Source organism: Erpetoichthys calabaricus, chromosome 4 (assembly GCF_900747795.2).
Source record: "Erpetoichthys calabaricus chromosome 4, fErpCal1.3, whole genome shotgun sequence".
NCBI lineage: Eukaryota > Metazoa > Chordata > Cladistia > Polypteriformes > Polypteridae > Erpetoichthys > Erpetoichthys calabaricus.
The window spans coordinates 99,187,489-99,215,387 of record NC_041397.2 but is presented as its reverse complement, the minus strand read 5'-3'; the positions used below and the strand labels follow the sequence as shown (position 1 = coordinate 99,215,387).

At 37.8% G+C, this 27,899-nt stretch overlaps 1 protein-coding gene across 1 annotated transcript in view; it reads right to left on the bottom strand.

Annotated features, from left to right (window-relative positions):
• The window catches only part of LOC114650158 (protein diaphanous homolog 3-like), a 1,033,571-nt gene that overhangs the window by 331,681 nt on the left and 673,991 nt on the right, over window positions 1–27,899 (bottom strand). The window contains exon 22 of the mRNA XM_051925675.1: window positions 12,310–12,439. Within this exon, the coding sequence (XP_051781635.1) occupies window positions 12,310–12,439 (130 nt within the window). The remainder of the gene's footprint in view (window positions 1–12,309; window positions 12,440–27,899) is intronic.

Sequence of the window (27,899 nt, the reverse complement as noted above, 5' to 3'; positions counted from 1 at the left end):
GAATTACACAACATGTCTCAAGGAGGAAGAACTGATTTTTTTCTTTGTTATTGAGTGCTTCAAGTTCTCCAGTTCATTTGCTAACATGATGGTATATACTTCAGTTTTATTTCTCTTTAAATAAATTATCAATCCAATTTAACAAGATCTTTTTCTGGGTCTGTTAATACCACACAGTTCTTCCATGATACTGGTTCTCTACAGCTGCTGGGCCTTTGATGTACTATAAATCTGCCAATATCCAGGAAGCAGCTTTAGCAATATCTATACAAAATATGGACATTTTTCATTGGAAACCCATTTGCCACCGAAATAACAACCTTAGGAAAGATGCTGCAGCTTCTTCAAAAGCTCTCAGTGTAAAGCTTTGATATCATCCCAGTAAATTTAACTGTTTGCCAGATGCTTTACAGATTTAAATGACAACCTGTCAGACCTTGCCAGTTTTCCAGCAGAAAAGACAAATTAATAACAATTTGCTGGATAAAAGGGAAAACCTTCAGGATTCAAGACCTTCACGATATTTGGATGCATCATTAAGGAACAATGCTTCTTGTTTTTATGTTGGATATGTGCCTAATCTTTACGTGAGTCACTGTGATCAAAAAAAGTCTAGCATCATTATTTCACACTGAAAATTAAATAACATTAATCAATATGAAACCTAAAATGAAGTGTGAATGCAAATAAGGCAAAAAAGCTAAAGCACATCAAGTTTTCACACAACATATACTGTAAATTATAAAGAGGAATCTGGTGACACTTTGAATGGCAGTGTATTTCATATGTCCCCTGAATGTCAGAGTGCCCATTTACTGTCCAGGATGTTGATAACCTGTCTGGCCTAGTCATAGTTACATTTCTCAGATGTATAATATTATAAGGACTGGGGGTTTTGGGCAATGGCTTTAATAATCATTACTAGGGCTGGGGTATCAGCACTGACGTCCCGATTCGATTCAACTCTGATTCACAATGCCCTGATTCGATATCGATTTTATCTTGACTAAATTAGCGTGCACTGATATATTTGAGGTGGTGGCATTTTTAGGAATTACTTAACAATGCAAAGAGAACATTAATATAATGTGACAAATTTCAGTAACACTTTATTGGAAGGGTGACTACTTCATAACATATGCATAAGCATAGAATGATATACTTGCTTAGTAAGGAACAGTTAAACTCAGTATTTATAAGATGTGGAGCAAAATATCGTTGCTCTTTAAAAAAAAAAAAAACTTCTTCACAGCACTACATTCATTCAAAATTCACCCAATTTAACTAACATGTATTGTCACATCAGAGTCCACACATACAGTATTATGGAGGGGCTCCTTGTTTTAATACAATGCAATGGCATCTACTTTATAAAACATCTATATCATCTTCTGAATAATATTATAAACTATCCAAATATTGCTTCTTAAATAATAAATGTTATTCAATAATCTGTTCATGTGTTATGAATCTCCATGTAGACACCCTTAAATTAAACAGCCAAATTTATTTTCTTATTGGACATTAAGATAATCTTGAATTAGTCGAAAAACACAACGGGAAGACTCCTGTCTTTCTATAATTCTTCAGTTGCTCACTTGTAGCAGTCAGGTTAATTAGTCTTGAAAATGTGTCCTCACAGTCCTCAGACAAAAAGTAGGCATTTTAAAAATGAGGATCTAGAGCTGATGCTTGTTGACAGCTGAACAATGAATGAAACATAAAAAGGAAAAAAAACGGCCATCGTGACTAGTAACGCCACTTATTATGGAGATACTTCAAGTTGGTTGCTTTGAGCACACATTCACTTTTATATTGTACGCTGCTCTGAAAATAACGGTGGCCCCAAAAAAAGAAAAAAAAAAAAGGAATAGACAGCCACCTGTTTACATTCACACTCATGCACTGACACCAGGAAATGTGATCGGCAACAACTTAATCGAAGAAAAAAAAATGCTATTTTAACTTTTCCTCACTCAGAATGCCACTTAACCGGCAACTTTCTCTATGGGCTGACAAACTTTGCCACCAGTCAGCGTTTTCCTTTTGATTTCTTTTACTTGTCGTCCCTCCTCTGTTTGTGAGTGCGTCATATGTAATTTTGTGTGCGGCACCACATTTACTTGTGTCACATCTTTACATTTTTTTTGCTTGCCCTTTGGGACCACCGTAGAAAATACAAACAAATGCCAGCTTACATTGCTGGGTAAGGCACATTGCAAACTTTTCCATAGTAGCAACAGCTAGTCACATGCTTAAAGAGAAACCATGTTTATTCGACTTGCTAACACACAAACTTGGTGATTGTTACAGTGACACAATGCTACAGTGCATTGAAAATGCTAGAAAAGTTTTTGGAACAACAGCGAGTCACCTCAGCAGCTCTGCATATAGCAGCGAGGTTGCTCCTGGTGTGACTGGCATGCAGCATGCCCATCTGCAACACATCCGCCACAGGCGCCCAATTAATGTGTGATTGTCACAAAGGAATCTGCTGCCCTGGATGTTCAGCTTTCCACACTTCTGATATAAGTATCGAAGACACTGACCTCAGTTAAAGAGGACACACCATTTTATGCAAGGTAGTAAAGTGATTTTTCCGTAAAAAGTCTTTAGCGACATCTATTAGATCGGATGCCAAAAATAAAAATAAGCAAAAATCTACATATAGTAATTGAGTAGGATAGACATTCACAAGATCGATCTTGAGACTTTAAGAATCGATATCGAATCGTTTAAACAAAAAAATAATCAGAAAAAAGATATTTTACCCATGCCTAATTATTACATTAGCTTTTTGAAAAGTGTATGGATTTTTCCTTTCAGAGCTCAGAGATATTTAGAATAATATATGTTCAGCTTAATCAACAACTGAGACAGTTAACACCGAGATATGAAGAAGGTGTAGCAAATTTGGACTGCTTGCAAGGGATGTGGCACTATCGATTGCACAACACACTTAACGTTTACATTTACTTAGCTTTCTGTTTTCTCTCCATTTTTGTATAATGTTTCCTGCTCATGTCATATCATACTTTTTCAATAGGTACAGTAATAATAATTTGATAAAAAAAAGAATTTCTTTCCATTAAATGAAACTTTTCTTTTTAATGGTAAAAATCACAATTTATGCAAGGCTTAAATATCATAATTGAAATTATATTTATATGTGTACTGTAAATGTAATGGATAAATGATAAATGATTATTTTTAGGGTTAAGGGGGGTTTTACTAGCAGTGTACATTTCTTGCTGCATGCAATTTAACTCCATGGCGTTTGTCACCTAACACTTTTGACGTGCCGTGTGATAATTTTATTATCAATTCCACAAAAAAAAATTAAATGGCAAGCCTTAATTACTGCTTGTATTATCAGTAGACAGAAAGAGAGTCATACTGGCAGTAGGGGAGGTACACTGTATTTCAGTATGGGAATTCAGTGGCCACTCAAATACAGTATGTCATGTATGCTTGCTGGGCACAACAGAAGAGTGCACCACTATGGTCTGCTTACTCTACAAGCCAAGTGACACAGCAGACACCAGGGATACTTGACTCTCATTTGAGAGAGAGAGAGAGAGAGAGAGAATGAGGCTGGAGGATGGCAAGTTACTGTGAGACTCCCCAAACCAATAAATGGCAGGACTGGGTTTTCAAGGAGGACTCAGAGGCACACAGTTCCTAAGTAGGAATGTCTGGACAGGAGGCTTAGTGCTGCTGAAGGAAGGTGTCTTGTAGCAAAAATTAAAGCAATCACACACCTCGGCATTGATCCCAATTGAGAATTTAAAGCCAAGTATCTGCCATAATGCTTTTAAGTCTGGATTCAGAAGAAGAACTTGAGGAAGAGGCCAGGGAGGTGAATAGGAGAGTGTGCTGTTAAATTCAATAGGTTGGCAAATTGGGCAGCAATTCTCACTGGGAGAGCAGAGTTGCAAAGCCCAAACAGGCAGACATCCCGCGAGTGGCATCTAGGTTTCTGCTTATGTTCTACTTTCTTTTCTCTATTTTATGTATCCCTCCCCTGTGCTTACTTATTTAACTAAATGTATCAATATTGTATATTTGACCTACTTGCTGTTATTTTGGGTATGGAAGGCTGCCACAAGGTATCGCCTCTGATACAACATAAAAAAAAGGAATTGTTCCTTAAGCAATTTTCATATTTAGAAAATGGATGTTTACCCTCATATACTCTACACACTGGTTCATGAGAAAAAAAACCAAAAGCCCAAATGATTATCCCATTACAAAGCAAATTCAATGTGATCAACAACTATTTTAAAGGCTATGGATTGTGAACCTTTAAAGGCTTATACAAAACATTTTCACAATATGTCACTTAATAGATGTCATGTACCTACCAAGTTCAAACAACTGACTTCAGAAATGGGAAAAAAGACTTCTCCTTAAAATAAATAAATAAAATCACAACATGTTATACACAACTACTGTATTTCTTTTTACAGTTACTACATAATGGAAATAATAGAATCACACTGGAGGAAAACAGTAATGACTAAAAACAAGTTCCCTGAAAGCAAACCTGCTAGTCATTATCTCTTTACAAAGCAAAAGCTTTAATGAAGTAGATCTTGTGAAGCTGTCATAAGGGTAGCTCATTAGCCACATTGAAATTCTCCCGGCTGAAAACATTAGCAGATAGCTGGCAAAATCTGTTATGTCCTTCGATGCAAATCCATTTCATCACATATACAAAAGCTTTTCAGCTACTTCTGCAAAAGAATACCAACACTGTGAATGAAAAATTATTTAATGATTATTTAATGCAAATCTCATTTATCTGGCCTTACAGTGATTCTTCATTTTGAATGCTGACGGCCACCTCTAAACTAAAGCTTTGGTGGCCTTTTCAATATACTGCTCACCAAGGAGGCTGCAATGACCTCACACACTCGCTAGACATCTGTGAGCTTGAATTTTGCATAAGGAGCTGACATTAATATTTCACAGAAGTCAAACATTATTAAGAGCTGCATAACATGTATTATGTTGGATAGTCTATTGTGGCATGTTTTGATGGTGAAGTTTTAAGAAAACAAAGACAGCCCATCAAAAAAATTAATAAAGCACTTTTAACACGAAGGACACTATCCACATTATGAGTTTGTTTTTGTCCAGACAAATCATCTAAACTGCAAGCTTTAATTGTTCCTGAAGAAATGTACTGCCTTTCATCACTTCAGTAACTTGTATTACTTGCAGGCAAAGTTTCAAAACTATTCAACACAAAATATTGGCAAAAGACTCTTTCTCAAGGCTATCAACTCAAATGATTTAATTATTTGAATCTCTAGACATTTTAATTTGAACTCAGTAAACAGCAAAAGCAAACTGTGCTGAGAATAACAACTCAGGTTCATTAAACTACATGTGACACTCAGAATGAAACAGTGTTTACTATAGATCTGGGTGACATGATGGTGGCAGCTGTTAGCACAGTTGCTTCATAAATAGAGCGCCCTGAACTCAAATGCCACCCCACTCTTTGTGAGGAGTCTGCATGTTCTCCCTGGGCTTTCGTCTGGGCACTGTGGTCCTCCTCTCATATCTCAAAGATATGCATCTTAGACATTTAGAGATGTTGATCCTAAATTGTCAGTGGGAGTGTGAGTGTGTGCATGAGTGGGTCGGGCGATGGACTAGTGGTTTCAGGAAATAGAAGTGCAGAAAGCAGAATAAACAGCACATGATTTGTGCCTTATATTAAATAACGTGATGTATTGTATTTTAATACATTCTTATGTATCGTGGTGCTGGAGAATGGCAGTATATTTCATGTTGATTGGACATGCAAGTAAGAATCTTGGGTCACGACCATAACTCGTTCCAAAACTCTGGTCGCAACCCGATTTGGTTGTGACCCAAAGTAATTTCCCCCATAGGATTGTATGTAAATACAATTAATCCGTTCTGGACCGTACGAGCTGTATGTAAATATATATACGCTCGCTCTCTCTCTCTCGCTTGCTGCACAGGGAGAGACTGAACACGTGCGGAAATCATCGTCGCGTATGGGAACCAGGGAAACCAGGGAAACTGGCTTGTTCGTCACCTAAGTGTGTGGTCGTGAACAGATGCAAAAGTTTGGTGAACTTTTTGGTCGTAACCCGATTTGTACATGGTCTGAGACGTTCGTGACCCGAGGTTCCACTGTAGTTGGTATGTTTACAAGCACTACTACTACTACAATTACCCTATCAAGAATTGGTTCCTGCCTTGTGTCTGATGCTGACAGCATAGACTCTGTCACCCCCACAACCCTCCATTAAGAATTTTACAAGGTTAAGTTAGTGTAGTGTTGACCTCACAAACTGAATCCAAAGTTAAGTAAGCTGAAAACAAAACTGAGGAACTACTGAATCACATCTATTCTGCTCATCTTCAGTGTTTTTTATCATTCTGTAATATATTTTGTTCTGAGCATGGTAAACATTTTGACTAGGTACTGTACTTTTTTCATTTTTCTTTTTTTAACACTATTTCATATTATTTTTTCATGGTGACTAATAAATCCTCTTTTTATGTAGCACCATTAACAGCATGAACCAATAATTACAAGTAAAGTCATAACCAAAATTACAATACCATACCAAATATACAAAGGGTGTAGCAGTTCTGTTATCTTTGTGATACAGAACAAAGGCATAAAATTAATTAGCTTACTACATTATTTTAATGAGGGAAAAAAAGTAGTATTTTGCTTTAAAAATTATTCGCTATAATGAAGCAAAACATGTATTACAAGCAAAGACTGCAGGTCTCTAATACTTATTGGCACACTTTTATTTTTGTTAAATAAGTCATCTGTCAGATTCCCATCATGCAAGGCAACAGATTTGCACCAGGCTATGCCTCTCCTCTACAGCGCTTGCCTTAAAGTTTCACATGAGCTGGAAAATGATGACTTGTGACAGTTTGTGTACCCAACTCTGTTTTGCCGAAGGTGCTGCCTTCAGCCATATGACCAAACTGAACATGCATTAGTTTTCTCCTCTGGTCTCACTAAGTCTCATTTAGCTGTGCTGCTTCTGAGTACACTGAAAGAATTCCTAATTGAGAAATTAATGAAAGAATGGTGTGGGCCTCAGACCTAGATTTGCAAGACTGTTTGCTGTATAATGAGGCGATAAAACAGAATTTATCTTCTCCAACCTACATTACTATTGTAGCATGAAGGATTTATGAGAATAGGAGGGGAAATTGTGAGTTTCCTCGATTAATGTTAGTTTTACTAAAAGGACACACTTTCACGAGCAAGACAACAAATTGATGCAGGTACTGGAACTTTGAGCCAATGACTTTATGGAGTATCAGAAGTGTTGCAGTTCCAGAAAAAGGGAAACTCATTGTTCCCCTAGCAACAGTTTTTTTTTTCTGTTTTTTTTTTTTTTTTTTTTATTTCACACTTTCAGTTGTGTTTGTGTTGCATGAATTGAACCAGCAGCTGTAAAAGAGAAAGTAATATGCCTGACCAGTTTTGACAGAGGTTGTAAATTGCTCTCATAACAGAGAAACCGCATCTAGCTCAAGCCATAATTTCAGCTTTCTACTCTAAACAATGTTAACTCTTTTGCATTATCAGTGCTTTTCAAAGTCAGCAGACTGCAATCAACAATGATGACTGGTGACAACTTTACAAAAAAAAACTTCCACTTTACATCTAATTGAGAAAGGTTCACAAATCAAGGGCACTGAGAGCATTCTATTTATTTCCTTTATATTGTTTTGCAAATATAAGTAAAATATATTCAAAATAATATTAGGTTGGCAGCATTTTTTGCTGTACAAAGTAAAGGCTTCAAATACCTCATGACAACGTAACCATTTAAACTCCAATTATAACAATATTGCTAATATACAATTTATGTTTTCTAATAAGGTTACTAAATTTCAAGTGTAAAATCAGAATATTACAACTAAAATCTTCCTATCCAATTAACGCACATTAGTAACCAATGTTATAAGCAAACAGCCTGACAGACAATAATCTGCAACAGACTGGCATGATGGTTCATTTAAATAACAAACAAAGCTATGCCTGTTAAAGCAGGAAAGTGCTTAGCTTGAGAAAGCCACTATATGTAACTAATAACAACAAGGGCCTGGGTTCATGAGCAATGGTTGACGGGATTTTGTAGAATCATCAGTTCAACTATATCTTAGGGAAACTGGCTTGCAAGACAGTTTCTGGTGGGGCAGTTCTGGGCTGAAAATTCCACATTAGATAAATTTGTACACACCTCTGCAAATAATTACTCTAACACCAGAGTTCTTGATGAGGAATCTTCTCATTTGAATTAACAAACTGTCCAGCAAAAGAAGGTTGCCTAAATGTGGTTTTGAGACATAGAGGAAAACTGAGGCTGCTGTTTTGATGCTCTACAGGGAAGCTTCATGTGAAGATCAACAGAACCAAATACCCATGATTAACAAAAACTGCCTGTCTGAATTGAACTCAACTGATTTTGCTGAATCATAAGTGTTCTTTTTGTGTCTAACCTATGTCAGCTGGTCATTTTGTTTAGAGTGGTGGGCTCAATCAGCGTGGCCCTTTAACAATAATTTCCCTGATGTGGAAAATGAAAATAACTAAATTAATTCGTTCTTACAATAAAGAGATTTAAATGGGAGTCAGATGAAACCAACTCATTAAAGAACAAAGTTCAACATCAAGAAAAGGAGAGGCAAAAAAAATTATGTTAATTTAAGGGAGATTACCTCTGTATTGTCAGACTGGTGTATTTATGAAAGGTGGTAGAGTGGTTTGTGAGGCTGACTAAGTGATAGTCAAAAGTCTGGATGCACTCAGAAATGATCATGTTTTTGATTGAAACAAAATCTTTTTTTTATTAAGATACCATTTTATTGATTTAAATATATATAAGGCCTGTATTTAAGAAATAAGTTGTTTCTCAGACTACAGATTCTGATGTTCTTACTCTTGTACATACTTGTGAATCTAAGCCTTCCCCTTCTGTTTCTATCCCGATTAGATCCAGTTTGCCCTCTCCTTACAAGAAAAGTAACAGTCAACTTTATATGAAATCGTCAGTTTCATGGTAATCAGTCGCAAGGACTTGCCTTTATTTGGAAAAAAAAAAAAACAGACTGACATATTTGTTGAGAAAGCTGATTCATTTTGGTCATTTCTGAACCCAGAAAAGAACTTTAGGAATGCCAGGATCTTGCAACCCAAATGATCAGAATAACATGTTGCAGCAGTGCTAATTCAATTAAAATGGTTTCTCTAATAACCAATTAGCATTTATACATGACTAATTAAGGATAAGCAAGGGAGTTGACTATTAGAAAACTAAAGAAAATGAATGCTGATTACGGGGCTTTGCAGTCATCCTCTTTAATAAAATCCCTGTGTGCGTCCATGTGTCCATGTGTGTGTCTTCTGGTGAAGTGTGCATGCGCGGGGCACTCTTTAATAAAGGACATCATTGCTGGGGAGAGTGCTGATTGGGTACTCTCGGCCACGCACATTAAAATCCATTGCTGGGGAGACGCCACACATACAATAATCAGCTGCACGCTAGCACAGATTAAAATACTTGCTGGGGAACTGCACAGTACTTGCTGGAGAGACACCACAGACACGATTATCAGCTGCACGCCACACATTACATCAGTTCCTGGGGAGACTCTGCTGATTGCCCACTGTTGTGACAGAAAGTTAAACGCATATTTAAATGACAAGGCGGAAGTACAGGGAAGGGCAGAATGAGTGGCAGAGTCACCGGCCTCTAGCAGATGCTTCAAAGGCCGCCTGACGCGTCACAAAAGACAGAGAGGGCGGGACCTATAAAATATCACGCGGCCGATCCAATCGGATTTCGGTAAATGAGGTTACACCTAAAACATAAGGCACGAAAAATCCAATCGGGTACTGAGACGCAGAGACCACCTTCCCCAAAGAGGTGGGATTAGAGTTTTGTTGTTGTGCACATGTTCACTCTGAGGATGTCAGATTTGCTATTAAGAAGCTTGGCCCGGTAAAGTGTAAGTCGTTGAAGGGGTTTTCCTAAATATACGAATTTTCATGATATTACAATAGGATGACTTTTAAAAGTAGATTTATTTTCACGCACATAAAATCTGTTGCTGGGGAGATGCCACACATACAATAGCTGCACGCCAGCACAGATTAAAATACTTGCTGAGAAATTGCACAGTACTTGCTGGAGAGACGCCACAGCAAGCTAAAATAAAGAGAGGCAGGATAGGAGATCTTCAAACAGACACAACACATCAATCAACAGCCACAGAGGAGAGGATAAATGTAATATTAATTATACTTACTGTATTATTATATATGTTTCTATTTTATCTTTATTATTATTTTACTTTAGGCTTCTTGCAAAAATATTTTTGACAAATGCTCCTACTAATGTTTATGTACTACTGTTCTAGCGCCCGTTATTTTAAAGGGCTTAATGTCTAGTATGTGAATAATACATTATAAATACAATACAACATAATACAGTTTATTTTTGTATAGCCCAAAATCACACAGGAAAGTGCCGCAATGGGCTTTAACAAGCCCTGCCTCTTGACAGCCCCCCAGCCTTGACAAGGAAAAACTCCCAAAAAAACCTAGTAGGGAAAAATGGAAGAAACCTTGGGAAAGGCAGTTCAAAGAGAGATCCCTTTCCAGGTAGGTTGGGTGTGCAGTGGGTGTCAAAAGAAGGGGGTCAATACAATACAATACACAATACAATATACAATAAATCTGTCATTTCAAACAGTGATGGCCATTGGAAACACCGGTAACATCTTGTTTATATTTTTAAATCAATTTAATGTTGTCCTGACTTAAAAAAAAGTTATCAAAAGGTATGCAATTAATAATTAATTAATTACATAGTCAATCAGTCAAGTGCTCAGGATGGTAATACCTGAGGTGCTTGAGGACACAGGCACCAAAAAACTTAATGACAAAACACTGTACTTACACTTTCTATGGCTATGTCTGGACATCTACATTTGCAGGTGAGATAAATACATAAATAAATAAATTAAACAAATGCCACATATGGGGGAAGGGGAGGGGGGCGTTAAATCCACATATGGGTACTAGCTTTCTAGGCACCTGCTTTCTGTAGTGACATTTAAAACAAAATGAATGGCCGTCAACTTCAGGAGGACATATGTAAAACAATTTTCTCATGTGTTATGACATTGGGCATTTGTGTACATTATCAATTTGATATCTCATTTCTATTTATACCTAATCAGAAGCAGGCATATACTACGCCAATGTAATGTGTATCACTTTAGAATAAGCTTGTGTGACTGAATGGCAAGACTTTAAGGACCTGCGCAGTTTGACCCTGTGATATTCTGCTGTATTTGAGTTTTTATAGTATGCAACATGTATCTAAGTTTGCTATCAATATTGGCCGATTAATGAAGAGTATTTAGCAGGTATTCCTTATGACCAGCTAAAAAGTACCAAAAGGAATACTTAACCACCACCTCTATAGCTTTTACGCTTTAATATACTGATTACAGTTATCACGCTGGGATGCATATGGCATGGCTCACTGTAAATGGAATCACTGACCAAACAGAAAAAAAAAACATATGCACATAAACATCGAAATATTCACTGACGTTAATCAGCTAATGTAATCAAACTAGAAAAGCACATACTTGGATGGGAGACATAACGGTCAAGTCACACATTGCCTCTATCCATATGCATGTGACTACTTTAGAGGAATAATACACAGGTGCTCCAATAGAAAAAAATGAAGCTAATTTATTTCCCTTTATGTGTCCTGTTTTTTCAATTTTCTTGATTGTTGTTTAAGAATGTCTGTGTGACTTGTTTTTAAAAGCACACTAAGCTCAAGAATGAAGCACTGCCATGGATCCCTCATGAGACTTTCATATACAGCGGCTGTTTCATTTAATGTTTAACTGACACCGAAACTATTCAATCTGAATTTTATTAACAAACCAACAGTGCCACAAAGCTATTTCAGATTTTCTTTAATTTTACAGCTTACAACTGACTTCAAAATATTTCTATAAAGAAGACCCTAATATTTCCCATCATTATCATAGAGTTCCCAAATGCAAACACATTGTAAATTTTGTAAAGATTGATTTTTGTAGCTATTTTTTACTATTGTGATTCATTTCTTCCGAATTGGTCAATTGTTTTCCAAAGATACTGTATATCAAATGATTTTATATGCCAACATATACAAAAATGTTTCAGATGAGATCAAACAAGTTAATTTGTGAGGCAAACAACAGACTCTCACTCACCTCTGCTGGCTTTTTCAACATGTTGTAGATCATCAGTGAATCTTATTATTTCAGGAAACTTCTCCTCACATACTTCAGCTACAAAAAGCAGCAATGTTGTTTTTTGATCTACTGATTTAGTGTCCTTCAACTGGAGGAGAATAAAAAAGCAAAGTTTATTATGTAATTACAACTGGAATGGCTTTTTGTAAATATATAAAATATTTTTCCCTAAACATTTTTTTGCATGTCTGACCTCAAGTATACTTCAGATAGGGATTTTACTCTGCTGACAAAATTCTCCAGAACAGGATTGTATTCAGCAAATGCATTGATTTTTCTGACTAAATTAAATCAACTCTAATAAAAAATAAACAACACTGGCATGTGGTTATAAGCCTGGTCAACACTTCATTTAGTTGTACATATACAAACAAACAAAGATGACATTCATGATTTTTCTACATTTCAGCCCAAGTTAATAGATCTTGCCATTACTGATCACTTAAATTTTTATCAATGTGCTTATACATGAATCTTGTGTGGGTAGGTAAATTTCAGAGGTGCATTTAAAATTGTTGGTGTTACGAACCTGTCTTCAGTTAGGAGTACTACATTTGAAAAAGTTTATTGAAGACCAATTCAGATTGCATTTTAATTAAGCCCCTCAACCAAAAGCTCCAGCTTCATGCACTATTTTTATAACAGCTCCAAATGATTAGCGACTTCTTGTTTTATGTACATGTATTTTTACATAAAACAGATTGCAAACGGTACAGAGTTGTGAGCATGTGGGGAAATGATGTCTGTTCTGGCAGCCTTGAACACAAGTCAGGAACTAATGATGAATATTACTAATTGCATACAGTTTATTTCTGAAATACAGGAGCTTCATTTACTATAAATTGCACTCACACTCACAAACCACAGATTACTCAAGGTTAACATATATCTACTTAACTATAAATTGATTATATCAAACGTTTTCTGTGGTATTGATTCTGCTATTTATTGAGCTGTTAAACTTCAGTAAAAATATAATATTGGAAGGAATATATAGGTTGCCAATTACCAAAAAAAAGCTTAAATAGCAAGTCCATGACACAAATCAACAATGAAATGCCTTTGTTATATTTAATAAGAAAAAAATAGCATCTTATGGTGTAGGCAGACACAAAGTGTCACCCCAAGACAAACTGGGGCCCAAAGCATAATCTTCTTCCCCAAACCAACACCCCCCCCCCCCCCCCCCCCAGAATCCAGCGCATTAGTACTTCTTCTAACAGCGTTAATCTTAACAATAAATAAACAAATAATTATATAAACTAAAAAAAGCACATATTAAATAAACTTTGACTTTCTTTTTTTTTTTTTATATTTTATTCATTTTTATTGTAATCATTCCATACAAATAGATCAATTTATAACCAAACAAATTAAAGACAAATCAAACCCCACCCCTGAGAAGGAGAGCTTAGCTAAAGGAGAATTGCTTAGGGCTTTTTAATAAGACAACAATAAGCAAAGGAAAGGGAAAACTGACTTTTTAAAGTCAAATAAAAATACTTTTTATTTATAATCAAAAATCAAAAAATGATTATTTAGGGGTTTTGTTTAGTCTCTTTGTTGCCTACTACAAAAGCACATGTCTACATACTGTATTATGAAGACAAAGTCATCTATGAGGTCTTCATATGACAGATTCTGTGCAAGGTCTGAGATTGGGCTGATGATAGCCAAGCTGCTCATATGTTCTCATGCTATGGATGACCTCGAATATGTTTAGGTGAGCTTATGCTTTGAAACACTTCATTCAGCAGATGCAGATGTAACTGGGAAGGTTGCTGCAATTGGAGGGCAATCCATAGATCTGGGCTTTAATTGTATTTAATTGCCATGATATATTGATTGATTTGTTTATCAATGAAGGCCTAGTTAGTAGTAGCAGTAGTAATAATAATAACAATGGTCCAGTGTGTCAGTGTGCTCTTTGTTACTCTTTGCTACTTGATATAGCTAACAGTATAAACAATTTTACTACTACTACTAATAATAATAATATGAAACACAACTACTACTATTATTACTAACACTATATAAAATACTATTACTAATAATAATAAAAATAAAATAAAACCTTCTAAAAGTACTACTGAATGTGCTAAATAAACTTAACACAGTAAATACAGGGTCAAAATAAAGCTGAATATTTAGTTATTAAAAAAATGATTATATGAATATATGACCTACACTTATGAATTTATCCAAACTTCATTTTGTCCTTTTAATGAAAGCAAATAGCAACATGGCATTATCGAAGTCATTATGTTAGCTACCAATTAAATTAACCAGCTATTGAAGTTAATCTGAGCCAACTGCTCTTTTGTGTGTCATAGGTGTTAAGCACCCGATAACAAAACTGTTACACATTATACTCCATTAGTCCAATAAACCGCTAGCTTTAGTATAGTGACAACTGGTAATGTTAGTTAGCTTACTGAAAATTGAACAAATTTTTAAACATGCTGCCAAGTGCTGAACAAGCTTCTTTTTCATTTTTCAGTTTTATTTTTTTCTGTGCACCTGACTGGTATTGATCTGAAAACAACTTTCCGCTTGTTAATGGACAATTAATCAGGTGACTGTCAACGACTTTAATTTGAAGATTCAAGAAAGCAATAACCCCAAATAGAGTCTAGCAGCATTGAAGAGATGGTCACTGTACATTATACTTCAGTGATGTTTTGCAATATGCCCAGTTACACTTTGCTTTAAGATTAGGTTTGTGGGACGGTTAGCTGACTCAATGCAAGTAAACCAAGCAGCAAAAACATGCAATTTAATTGGCTGTCATGCGGGGGTCTTGAATCACAGATCACTGGGCCCCTCCCCCATTGGTCCTGTGATCACAGCCCCCATGTACAGTGTGTGATGTGATTATAGGAAGGGGTGACTCTGAAGGTAGCTGACAACATTTGAGCATGAGAAGGGGCTGCAGCTGATACTTGCATCTGCAGATCTGTTGCCACCTGATGACAGCCTGGCGTTTTTTTGAAGAGTAGTTCTTACTTCGGCACTCTTACCATCCCAATGCACTTTAAATAAACTATTTGGGGCACAGAAATTGAGCTCAGCTATGCTGTCAACTGTGACCAGAGGAGACTTGTGGGCTACTTTGTTCATAATGCAGGCAGACTCAGTCACATGTAGGACAGTTAAGAAAAAGGCTAGAAGATGTTCACTAGTCAATCAACGGAGTGCAAGTTTTCATGACTACACAAATAGGGGAAATTGAGTGTTTTAAAAAAATCTTGCGGATACCTTATACATAGGGCTGTAACAACTAATTAACAAAAATCAATAAGTTTTATTATTAATTATTATGCTTACTGTTGAATAGTTGGATTGGTGACATCACGCACATTATGTTGCGTCATCACGTTCGACAACACTGCATTCATATATTGCAGAGACACTGGGAGACGAAAGCCCAAAGTTGCCACCTAAAATGTCTAAAGTGCGGGAACACTGTGTTAAGGTCTTCCTAAAAAATGGCTGATTGTAAAATATGTAATGCAGAATTAGCATTGCACGAGAATACGACTGTTGTGCACTGGCACCTGAAGAGGAAACACATGGGAGTCAGTGAAAATGTTTTCTTCAGCATTGTAAGCTAACATCCCACTGTTTTTTTGGGTGCTTTCACATTTAGCTTAGAGGACCAGAGAACACTCCTGAGTGTGTCCTCTGCTCCACCCCTGCTGCAATTGTTTGCTTTCACACTTCACAGTATTTGATTCTGTCGTACTCGGGGGCACACTCATCATGTACTATTGTTATCAACAAAGGAATAGGAATAATGGATAATTTGGAACAGTTTGTAGCTTTTGTGCTACTGGCATTAACTTGGTTTTATTATTATACTTTGTGAATGAAAACTTGACCTTGAAGACAACTTTAGGCTACTGTTAAACTGGTAGTTCTGCTGTAGATATATTAATTGAAATCAGTCAGTTTTGAATAAAGACAGTCCCTTGGGTATGAACAAGATTCTAAGTCTATCATTAAGTCAAATTTGTAGGCAATTCAGAACATATACAAAGTTTTTATTTTGTGTCAATTAGTCAAGTGGTTGTTGTAGTATATATTTTACCTTTCAATAAATACACATTCAACACAGTGTCATGACTTAAAAAGGCTCATTCGAGTCGACAAACTTCTGAAGTCGTGCATTGTTATCATGCAAGGGTACACTACAGTCCATGACAGAAATTTTATCATCAGTCAGTTGTTGCAGACCCTCATGTCAGCAACCACCCTGCTTCCAGAATTTTGTAAACATGTTGCCCTGTGCCTGTCAACTGTGTACGTGCTAGACAACAAAACACCCACTCATTGAAAGAGTATTTGTCTGAGGTGTTGCTCCTTGCACCTACACAATCTGACATTAAAAGCACAGAGTGACAGCCAAATGTGCACAAATTCATGGAAAAAATAATTGCCCAGACCGAGGGCAAAGATTAAAGTTTGTGTAGGCTGAAATGGCATACAGGTAACCAAGGGGCATCTGCTACACGTGGCTATCTGTTAATGCATTTAGTTTGCCCCACCTTCAATACACTGGTGTTTTTCAGCATTTATGGTCCCACAACAGGGTTTTGACCCCTTTTTTTTTTAAATTCATTGACGTCCCACTAGCAGCAACTGCAAACCACCCCCTTGGTGAAACAAGTGCAATTGGGTGTCCTCTTCGGTAAAACAAACTCGCTTCGAAACAGGCAAACTCTTATCCAAAAAAGTTCAGGTAGAATTATTGAACACATACACTGCAGAAATGTAACACAACTATACAGAGAAATGATGAACATGTTTTAGAAAGTGTCTAAGTAATTTTACAGCACTGCTAAAGAAAGTTTAATTTTTACATTTTAAAATTGCTAATGTTATAATTTTTAAAATATAAAGAAAAGTGACAACACTTATCATTTGCATAGCTAGAGGTAAAAATATTATATTTTGAACACTTATACTGTATTCTAATTTCAGACAAAAAACAACTCAATATGTCAGACTTCATTTTGAAGAAAAATGCCCCATACACACCATAGCAAGCAGCTGTCCTGACTGACTGTGTCCTAAATATGCTGGTGACTGACATGAGACCACTCTGCATGGTGGGGGATGATGGATTTAAAGCAATGATTTGTATGCTCAATCCAGGTTTCATTCTGCCTCCAAGGACACACTTTAATAAATTGATGGAGAGGAAATATCAGGAAACATTTCAATAAGTGAATACTTAAATTAAAGCTACCAACAGCAAACTTGTAATCACCACCAATATATGGACAAGTGTGGTAACTGAAGCCTTCCTTAGTGTAACATGCCATTTTATTGGAGAAGACTGGAACATGAAATGCAGAGAGATCGTATTCAACATAGCTGACTGGTTGGTGGAGGTTTAATGCTGATTTGAAATTCCTCCCAGCAAAACTGTTGCTATTGTGCAAGTTAATGGTGCCAATATTGTGGCTGCAGCAAACATCTTAGAAGAGAAGCATAGATGGTCCTCTGTGTGCTGCATTGGCCACACGTTGCAGTTGGTAATAAACTCAGGACTAAAACATCCACGGCTTACTATTAGAGCAGCACACTGCCTTGTGGAGCATTTTATAAAATTCAGCTGGCCTCCACCAAGCTGAAAGAAAAACAGCTACAGATGGGAACACCTAAGCACAACCTTGTACAGGATGTAAGCACAAGCTGGAACAGTTCGTTCTATATGATTAGTCGACTGGTTGGGCAAAGGTAGCCCATAACTCCAACACTGTCTGACCCTACTCTCACACAGATAAGAAGTACCTTGTAAAAGCTAAGCCATGGAGCCTGCTTGAAGAGCTTTCCACTGCTCTTAAACCTTTTGAATGTGCAACAGTGTTTTTAAGTGGACAGAAATACCCTACAATTTCTTCAATACCTCCACTTGTAATAGGGCTCATGAAATCCATAATATATGGTGTGTGTGTGTGTGAGTCAAGTGCAGTGCAGGCTTTCCAAGGCACTGCTATAGAGCAGCTTCAGCAGTGATGTAAGAAGGAGGACATATTTTTAGATTCTGCATCAAACACAATAGTCCTCTCTACTTCACTGGACCCAAGGTTTAAAAAACTGAAGTTTATGACACCTGACCAAACTAAACTACAAACACAGGCACTTGAAGTAAAAAGGCAAATGGATTACCAACTGTATCAGGTAGACAAAATCCGTGTTACCAGCACCTTAACCAGTAATACTGCTGCTGGACCTACAACTACCGTCACTGTCACTTTACTTGACTCACTCCATCGCTCAGGAAACAGCAGTTAAGAAGATAATAGAGATGTGGAAGGTGAAGAAATCTATAGACAGGTGTTAAGGACTGAGATCCTGACATTCTTTGGAGAGAAACAAGCTGCCAAAGAAGAAAATCCATTACATTGGTGGAAGACTGATTGGTGAGGCCTGATACCCAACTCTAGCCAGGCTTGCAAAAACTTACCTAAGTATCCCCGGTACCTCAACACCATCTGAGTGTCTCTTTACAGTTGCAGGCAACGTAACTTCCAAAAAGAGAGCCAGCCGTAGCCAAGACCATGTGACCATTCTTACATTTTTGCATTGCAACTCAAAACTCCTGTAGAACATTTTCCATCCCTGGTGACACTGATGAAGCAATTTAAGAGTGTTTTTTAAAGCTACTGATGTAGCAGTTTCAGCTAGTTTGTTTTTAACTGTTGAATATAAAGTGTTAGCTGTGGGAGCAATTTAATTAACATACTGTAACTAAGTTGGTTATATTTACTGAAAAAAAAAAAAAGTTCATTGCACTTTAAAGTATTTTATCACACAGCATATTTTTGTTATTGTAGTTAGAAGAGTTACAATTAACTCTTGCACATGTCATGGGATAATTAATGTAAAAAAATTTCAATACAATTTTGGTGATGGAATAAAATTTTTTATTCCGATTAAAAAAAAAAAAAAAAAAAAAAAAAAAAAGATTATTCGATTATCAAAATAATCATTAGTTGCAGCCCTACTTATAAGCATTAGGCACCTTTGGACATTACATGCAAAAAAATATGTGTCTACTCTGTATTCATACTGGAACAATCTGTTATAAAACTCCTATGTATCTCACTCAGCTCAGGCTCACAAAGCACTACACTGGGTGGTAAAGTCATTCCAGTACATCACGGGCAAACCACTCCATTTAGTTCAGAACATGTATAAAACACATAGCCTTTCCTCTGTTGTGACAAATGGTACAGGAACTTAAACAACGATACACTATTCAACAGACACTACATGATTGTTTTCTGTAGATTAGATTCCAAGGTATTATGTTTTTTATGCCTCATCTCAAAGATATGCATGGTAGATAAACTGGTGACTTTAAATTGATATGATATGCATGTGTGTCAATCATCAGACCATGCCTTGCACCTCATGCTGCTGCTGGGACATTCTATGGCACCAGTGACAAAGAACTACATCAAGTGGATTTAATAATGGATGAAGAGATTCATGAAAGTGTGCAGTATAAAAAATAGAACTCACTAGTGTAATGAAATTTACACCATTGGTGAATTTTGTAACCAAGTCTCATGATGGCATTCTTCTGAACTGAACTCTGCTGACCTCTGCTTATTTTAAAAAATGGATTGCCAACGTCTGCATGTCAAAACTACTCCTTTAAGAATTACAATAATAAAGACATTCTTATAATTGAATGTCCAAAATAGAGGTCAAAACACTGAATGAAAAATCCAGTAGGCAGGGTTTTTCCAGTCAAACACTGGCATTAAAAGCACATGGTTATGATAGATTCCTTTTTTTGAATGACATGTTTGTACAACATTTACTACACACTGTCAAGCTTGGGTTGCCGAGTTACTATAAACGAGAAACAGGAAGATGAGACCAGGTTTTCAAGGAAAAATAAATATGGCTGAGCAGGTACAGTCTCAATGATTTATTCAAAACAGGAGTTTTCCTTCAGCATACAAGAACACAGGTTACAAGCAGCAAGGCAGCTGCTTTTGCTCCTTTCTTAAGTTTAAAAGAACACAAAAGCCTTCTTTGTCAAGCTGGTTCAGTAGCTCAGAAGCACAAACTGAGGCAGATGCAGTTTGAAGAAGAGGGGACAGGAGGGTGAGCAAACGGACACGTCAGAGCTCGGGCTTTAAATGTTCTAAACATGGTGCGACAAACAAGTTACATGTTAAGCCTGCAAACCTGCAGCTGCTCCCGCAAAGGGCCAGTTAAGAGTGGGCTTGTTTCCAATTGAAATACTTTCTAAGCTGTAAGCTAATGAACCACATAGTGAGTTGGGAATTCTTATCCTTTTGTCTATAGAGCCACTGGAGTGGTGCACGTTCAGTCACCAGTTTAAGTTTCCGACACCATAAGTTATAACGGTGAACTTCCATAACCCTTTTAATCGCCAAACACTCTTTCTCAATGATTGAGTAATTATGTTCCCTGGGAAGCAATTTCCTACTCAAATACATGATGATATGTTCCTCACCATTGAAAACTTGAGAGATGACAGCCCCCAAACCAAACACAATCACGTTTGCGTTTGCCCACAGAGTGAACTCCTTAAAAAAAATCCAGATTTCTCAGAACCGGGTATGACGACAAAGCAGCCTTTAAGTCAGAGAAGGATCATTCACAATCAACAGACCTAAAAATACTACAGTTCTTTCGGCCCTTCGTCAGCTCAGGTAGACTTGCGGCTCTATCTGTAAAATTTAGGAAGAACCACTTATACAGTAATAACCAGTGAGTAACAGGAAAGCATGAACCTGCTTTTGCACTTCTGGATGTGAATGCGCAAGCACCACACCTACCTTCTTCAACTATGGTCTAATAAACTTTCCCCATAGAATTTCCCAAATAATGCATTTCCGACATACCCAGTTTACACTTCTTAGGGTTAGCTGCCAACCTGGCCTGCCTCAAGCTGTCAAGCACTGGTTGTAGGAGTTCCAGGTCTGTCTGCCAATCATTTCTGAAAATGACCACATCATTGAGATACACTTCTGAAAATTCGGAATGGGGGCACAAAATCTGATCTGTCATATGCTGAATAGTTAATGGTGCACCATGAAGTCCAAACAGGAGCCTAGTAAATTTGAACAATTCATCTGGGGTGGCAAACGTGATCTTCTTGCAACTGGAAGCCTCAAGAGGTACCTGCCATTACCCCTTTGTAAGATCCAGGGTAGAGATATACAAGGCTTGACCGAATTTCTCCAGTAATTCATCACTACGTGGCATCGGATATGCATCAAATTTATAAATCTTATTTAAGCGTCTAAAATCTATATAAAACCAAATGTAGCTGTCCGGTTTGGGCCCTAAGATGATCAGGCTCTGCCGTTCACATTTACTCTTGTGAATCACGCCCAATTCAAGTATCTGCTTCACCTCATCTTGCACCACATTCTTCCTTGCCTCCAGTATACAATATGGGTGCATTTGAGCTTTAACACCAGGCTCTGTTACAAATTTATGTTCAGCAAGTTTAGTCAGACCAGGCAAGGAGGAAAAGACATCAGTGTTTCTCCTGATCAGAGTCAGCAACTCAGCCTTCTGTGTCCATTAAATTATCACCAATAACAACTTCAGTCTGAGAGACTGCAGCAGTGGCTAATATCTCATTAGGGTCATAACACTCCTTCAAAATATTAACATGTAAGATCTAAACAGGCTTTCACCAGCCCAGTATCCCAACCTAATAATTCACAGGGCTCATCCATTCCTCAACGACAGCTGGACATTGCCATTTTGCAAGAAACGTGTGGGTCAGACAGGATCAAAACAAGTGCTCCATCACATTTTTTAATTCAGAGTTTGCTTTTCCTATCGTAATTACGTTTCTGCACCTCAAGCAATTTGCCGGAGGACAGTAAGCAGTGGTGCTCAATTTTTAATTTCAAGGATCTCACAAATCTGTTTTATTACCTTGGAAGTAGAAGGCATACCCTGTTCAGTTAAAATTTCATGTGGAATGCCAACATGAGTAAAAATCTCAGACAGAGCTTTTGCAACAGCTTGCAAGTTAGCTTTCTGCAAAGCTGCCACTTCTGGGTTATCTTGTTACATAATCAACCAACACAAGTATATAATGATAACCATTCTTACTCTTGGGAAGCGGACAATGTCCAATATGAAAGTGACATCCAAAATAGACATCAGTGAAAGGGGAGCCCCAGGGGGTCTGAGTGGAAACGACCCGACAGTTAGGGCAAGACTTGCAGAACTGCTCCAAATCTCTGCCCATATTCAACCAGTAAAACTGTTTCAAGATGCAATCCCTAGTTTTCATGACTGCCCAAGACATCTGTGTGAGCAATTTTTAATACTTTCTCTCTATGATTAATTGGGACTACCAACTGCTCGATCAGACTGTCCATTATGCAATTGGAAATTACCCGATATAGGAAGATTGTTCTTAACTAAAAATTGTGGAGTTTTTAAACTAGGGATCTCCTGCTCCTTATAGTAGCAATCATCCTTGACATGTGGTTGTTTAAATGCAAACTCCAAGGTGCTGTTGGCTTGTTGCAAGTGCGCAAAACTCTGTCTGTGTGCCAGCCAATGCTTCCTGAGAGCCCAAAGCAGCAGCTCCATCTGAGGAGGCTGAAGGAACAAGCAACTGTTGTTAAGAACTGGCCGGCTATCCCAGAAAATTAAGTGAGGGATCATCCCCAACCAAAATGGACAAATTGGGTTCAATTTTCAAACAGGTTTCCTGACCAACTCTGTCAGCTACGTCCATCCCTGTCTACTAGAGGAGCTTTGCAGGTGGCCAAAACCCACAGCAATGGGGTATTATTCTTCCCAATGAAGAAAGGGCACAGTGAGGAGTCTAACATGGCAGTCCAAACTGTAAAGATCCTTCAACTTGTATTTTGGAGGAAGTACTACAGTCTCATATTCCTTAACATCCCCATGAACAAATGGTCTCTCGCTCAGCGCCTCCGCAGGGAATCTCCTGGTGCAAGTCATGACAAATTACGCAGAAGTTACTACCGGAGTCTAGCAGGGTAGGAATATCACATGTGGCCAAGCCTATAGAGACCCAAAAGTTATCTTTTTTTAAGGATTTGGAGGGTACCCAAAATGTCAGAGACTCCAGGAGCCTGGGCTTGAACGTGAGAGACTGGAGAAGAGGATGGCACGGTAAATTCCTCCAAGGTAAAGAAAGAATGAGCCAAAGGCTGGGCTGAGGAAAGAAGCTCCAGCAATTAGCCATCAGAAGGGGACAGGACAGTTGGAGAGGAGTAGTAGCCATACTAGGGGTAGCCCCTCTGCCTCCATGTAGCTTGAGTCCCGTCCAACCTGTGGGTCAAATCCATCAGCGAGTTCACATTGCTCTGGAGCATCTCATCACAGAAGTTATATCTTATCCCAGACAACACTGTGTCAAGTGTGAGCTTTTCTATCATGCGCTCAAAGGAGTCTCTGCAGAACAAGCTTTGGATAAGGTTCAGCAAGACCTGCACTTGTACTTCCAGACAGGTCGATAAAGATCGATCTCCCACAGCCAGAACATAGGCTCCTTGGCCAGGGAGCGCACAACAGTATGAAGAACAACCTGCTGCTTCAGGAAATCAAAATTATGTAGCTTGTCAAGTGGGAGGTTTCGAATAACCTGCAGAGCATCCCCAGGGACCAAGATGGCAGCCCAGTCAAACCTAAAACAAAAGATGAAACACTCTGTGTCGTCCAAAGAAGTCATCTTCACAAGCACATCCCTGGGACGGGTAGGGGCTGCAGCCCACGCAGGCACATCGTCTGGGTCAGGTGGAAAGGGAACGTGCTAAGCCTCAACCTGTTGAGGCTGTAGAGGATCCACCTGTGCAACATCCCACTTCTGGAACCACTTGTCAATCTTTGATTGCAGAGTTGCACAACAGAAAGGAAGATGAGATCAGGTATCCAAGGAAAAATAACTTTATTGTTGAGCAGGGCACAAACAGTCTCAAGGCATTATTCAAAACAGGAGTTTTTCTTCAGCACACAAGCATGCAGGTTACAAGTAGCTCCCTTCTTCAGTTTAAAAGAACACAAAGCCTTCTTTGTCAAGCAGGTTCAGCTGCTTGGAAGCACCAGGTTGGGCAGACACACTCTGGAGTAGAGGGGACAGGAGAGTTAGCAAATGGGCAGGTCAGCACTAGGCTTTAAATATTCTAAACATCATGTGACAGGCATATTATGCAGTAAGCCTGCAAACCAGCACCTGATCCTGCAGACGGCCAGTTAAAAGTGTGCTTGTTTCCCACTGAAATACTCTCTAAAAGGAAATTTTTGAAGGGCAGTTGTGTTGCAGAACAGCTTTGGAGAGGTCTTTGCATGACTGCCGCCACCGTCAGAAATGGCGAATTGGTGGTGTCACCAGTCACAATACTTTCTGGAAAACTACAAAAGACATTCAGCCTGTACGTAAACTTATGTCAGATACAGTACTACTGCATAAAACAAATCATCCAGTAAGCCATTAGGATTTGCCAGATAGCTATGTCATATACAATACGACATTAGTGCATTATGATCAGCTCAGTAAACATAGATTTAACTGTGTATTCAGCTACAGTGCACTTCCATTTGCAGCTTTCTGTGCTACTCGATAGGTGCTGAACAGGCCTTTAACAGTGCTTTCCAGTGTTGACAAATGACCCTATAGTACAGACTATGCTGGCAATACAGTACATTTAGAGTAAAGTTTATTTTCATTTATTATACAATTTCCAAGTTGTACAGAACTGTCACAATAATTACATAATTGCGTAATCATGATTATTTGAGCTAAGCATGATTAGAATTGGGCGGCACGGTGGCGCAGTGGTTAGCGCTGCTGCCTCGCAGTTGGGAGATCTGGGGACCTGGGTTCGATTCCCGGGTCCTCCCTGCGTGGAGTTTGCATGTTCTCCCCGTGTCTGCGTGGGTTTCCTCCGGGCGCTCCGGTTTCCTCCCACAGTCCAAAGACATGCTGGTTAGGTGGATTGGTGATTCTAAATTGGCCCTAGTGTGTGCTTGGTGTGTGGGTGTGTATGTGTGTGTCCTGCAGTGGGTTGGCACCCTGCCCAGGATTGTTTCCTGCCTTGTGCCCTGTGTTGGCTGGGATTGGCTCCAGCAGACCCCCGTGACCCTGTGTTCGGATTCAGCGGGTTGGAAAATGGATGGATGGATGGATGATTAGAATCATTTCCATTCATCATGTATAAAAATTGCTGGATGAAAGAAAAATATTACATTTCTATCACTGTTTCCACATCGTTTTCCATTACTGTGTAATGTTTGACTGGCACTTGCTTAATGATGTCCAGTGTTGAGACTTAGTTACACATATAAAAAAAACTAAATATGTTACTTAGTTACTTATTATAAAATTTAATATGTTACAAATAGTGAGTTTCTTCTGTGGTAATATTTCTTCTGCACATTTCACTGGACAGCATTTATTATTACAATAAATAAAGCTGCATGGCAAAAATGACACTAATAGCGGAGACATGCTGCAGATTGCACACGCTGGGTTTTCCAAAAGTGGTGAATTTTGAGGAGAAGCTGGTCACATGGGTGTCAGAACAATGGAACAAAGTGCTGAATATGATGCAGCAGGCCATCAAAGCACAAGACAGACATGCAAACTTATTCAAAGTGCATCTTTTCATCACGTATGTCACTCACTCACTCACGAAAATATTATATTTGCCCTCCCTTTACATTTTCTTTTTTCGGTTAAAGACAGTAATAACAGACACAACTCTTCTTCCATTAGCATAGCCTCACTTCCTCTGCCATCACATTGTTAGGTCTATGACATTGACCAAACACTCTCACCTGATGACTAAAAGTATATCAACCCTAATTATGGGTGTAGCAAGTTTTTCAGCATTGTCTCTTAAGGTATAGTAGAAACTTTGAAGAAATCTTTCTCAAATTGACAGAGATATTACCAAGTATTCATTTTATTAATACATTAAGAGAAAAAGCAAAGCTATCTATACACAGATTTTTCAAGTAGAAACAACACTTTAAATCAGCTGTGACTACAGTCTAAATTTCTCGTTGCAGCCTGATATTGAACCTGATCATTTTATTGAACATAATAATATTGATGTCCATATATTGTGAAGAGATGGTCTCAGCAATGCTATCTTTTGTCAAGAGATTCAAATTTCCTAAACAAAGATGCTAACAGTCCTTCTTGCAATGTCTTTATCACCTCCAGGAGATTTTGTCTTTTTTGAAAATTCCTGGCTATGTATTTTTTTATATTTAATCTGTTTTTTTGTTCACTCACAGTTCTCAAACAACCCCTAATTCTTAATATCATTATTCAATCTGCTCACAAAAAAGCCTGCTTTTTATAACAGGAGAGTATGCAGTTTTAGCATTCTGTGTCACACACTGAGTCAGTGGCAGAGTCCGAAGCTAAGCTGCATTGCCTGCCATTATTCAATGCGTTTTCTTCATCAGACTCTATAAACAACAAGAAAATGAAACATCTATTATGAATTTAGCTTCATTTACTCAGAGAATACACATGAGTCTAGCTCATACAATAAAGAGATAAGAAAAAAAATCTATAGAGACGGATTTCTAAAAATCCTAGCATCTATGCCAGTTTCATTGCTTATCTGAGCACCAATCCTAGCACTACTGAAAAGTAATGAAACTGAAAATAATAAAGACAAATAGTACCTGACTTCTTTCTCTACCTTTTATTCAATATGCAGTCCTTCGAAATTGGCATGATGTGCAAGAGGGCAACCGATTGCCATAGGTTTTTAACAAAAACCACTGTCCAGTCCACCGTTTCCAAAGTCTAATGGTACAGTACACTGGTGCTCTTCTATTGTGTATGGAGAGAAAGTAAGGGAAGGTATGAGCCTGTCTTTTCATTTATTATGTAGTAGAGGGCTTATGGTTTATAAAAGTGCACTGAACACTGCCAGAACATTAAAATAAAACCTATCATCTGTTATCATTCTCCATAAAGTGTGATGTTACTTGTCTACTTTGCATAAAAGGCACATGTACTCAGTGTAAAGGAGCAGCTAAAAAGCCACGTTACCATTTCTCATTAAAGCCTATATTTGCATCAGATGATTAGCGCATGTTTAGCATTCAATTATGGGTTGGTAAAAGCCACTCTGTCGATGCTGGCTGACAAGTGAAACAACAACTTCTCACACACAAAAGGAAACATGCTTCTTAAAACTTCAAAAAGCACTAGATTTGCTTGAAAAGCATGTAATTAGAAGGTACTGAGTTAGTTTTAAAATCACCATCTGAAAGGATCTGCAGGAAGAACCCTCATTAGCTCATTTGCAATCACCAACCTGACACCAAACAAAATGAGAAACTGATAAAGTATTTTGCTTCTGCAAGTCTTTATTCTACTTTTGGTTGACTTTGAGGGAAGAAAATGATCACTTATTATAATCAGTACAGAAAAATAAAAAGAATTTAACATTTAAGAACAGGACATTCCTCAATGACTGCGATATAAAAAATACACTTTCTTAAACATAAAGCATACACCGAAAATT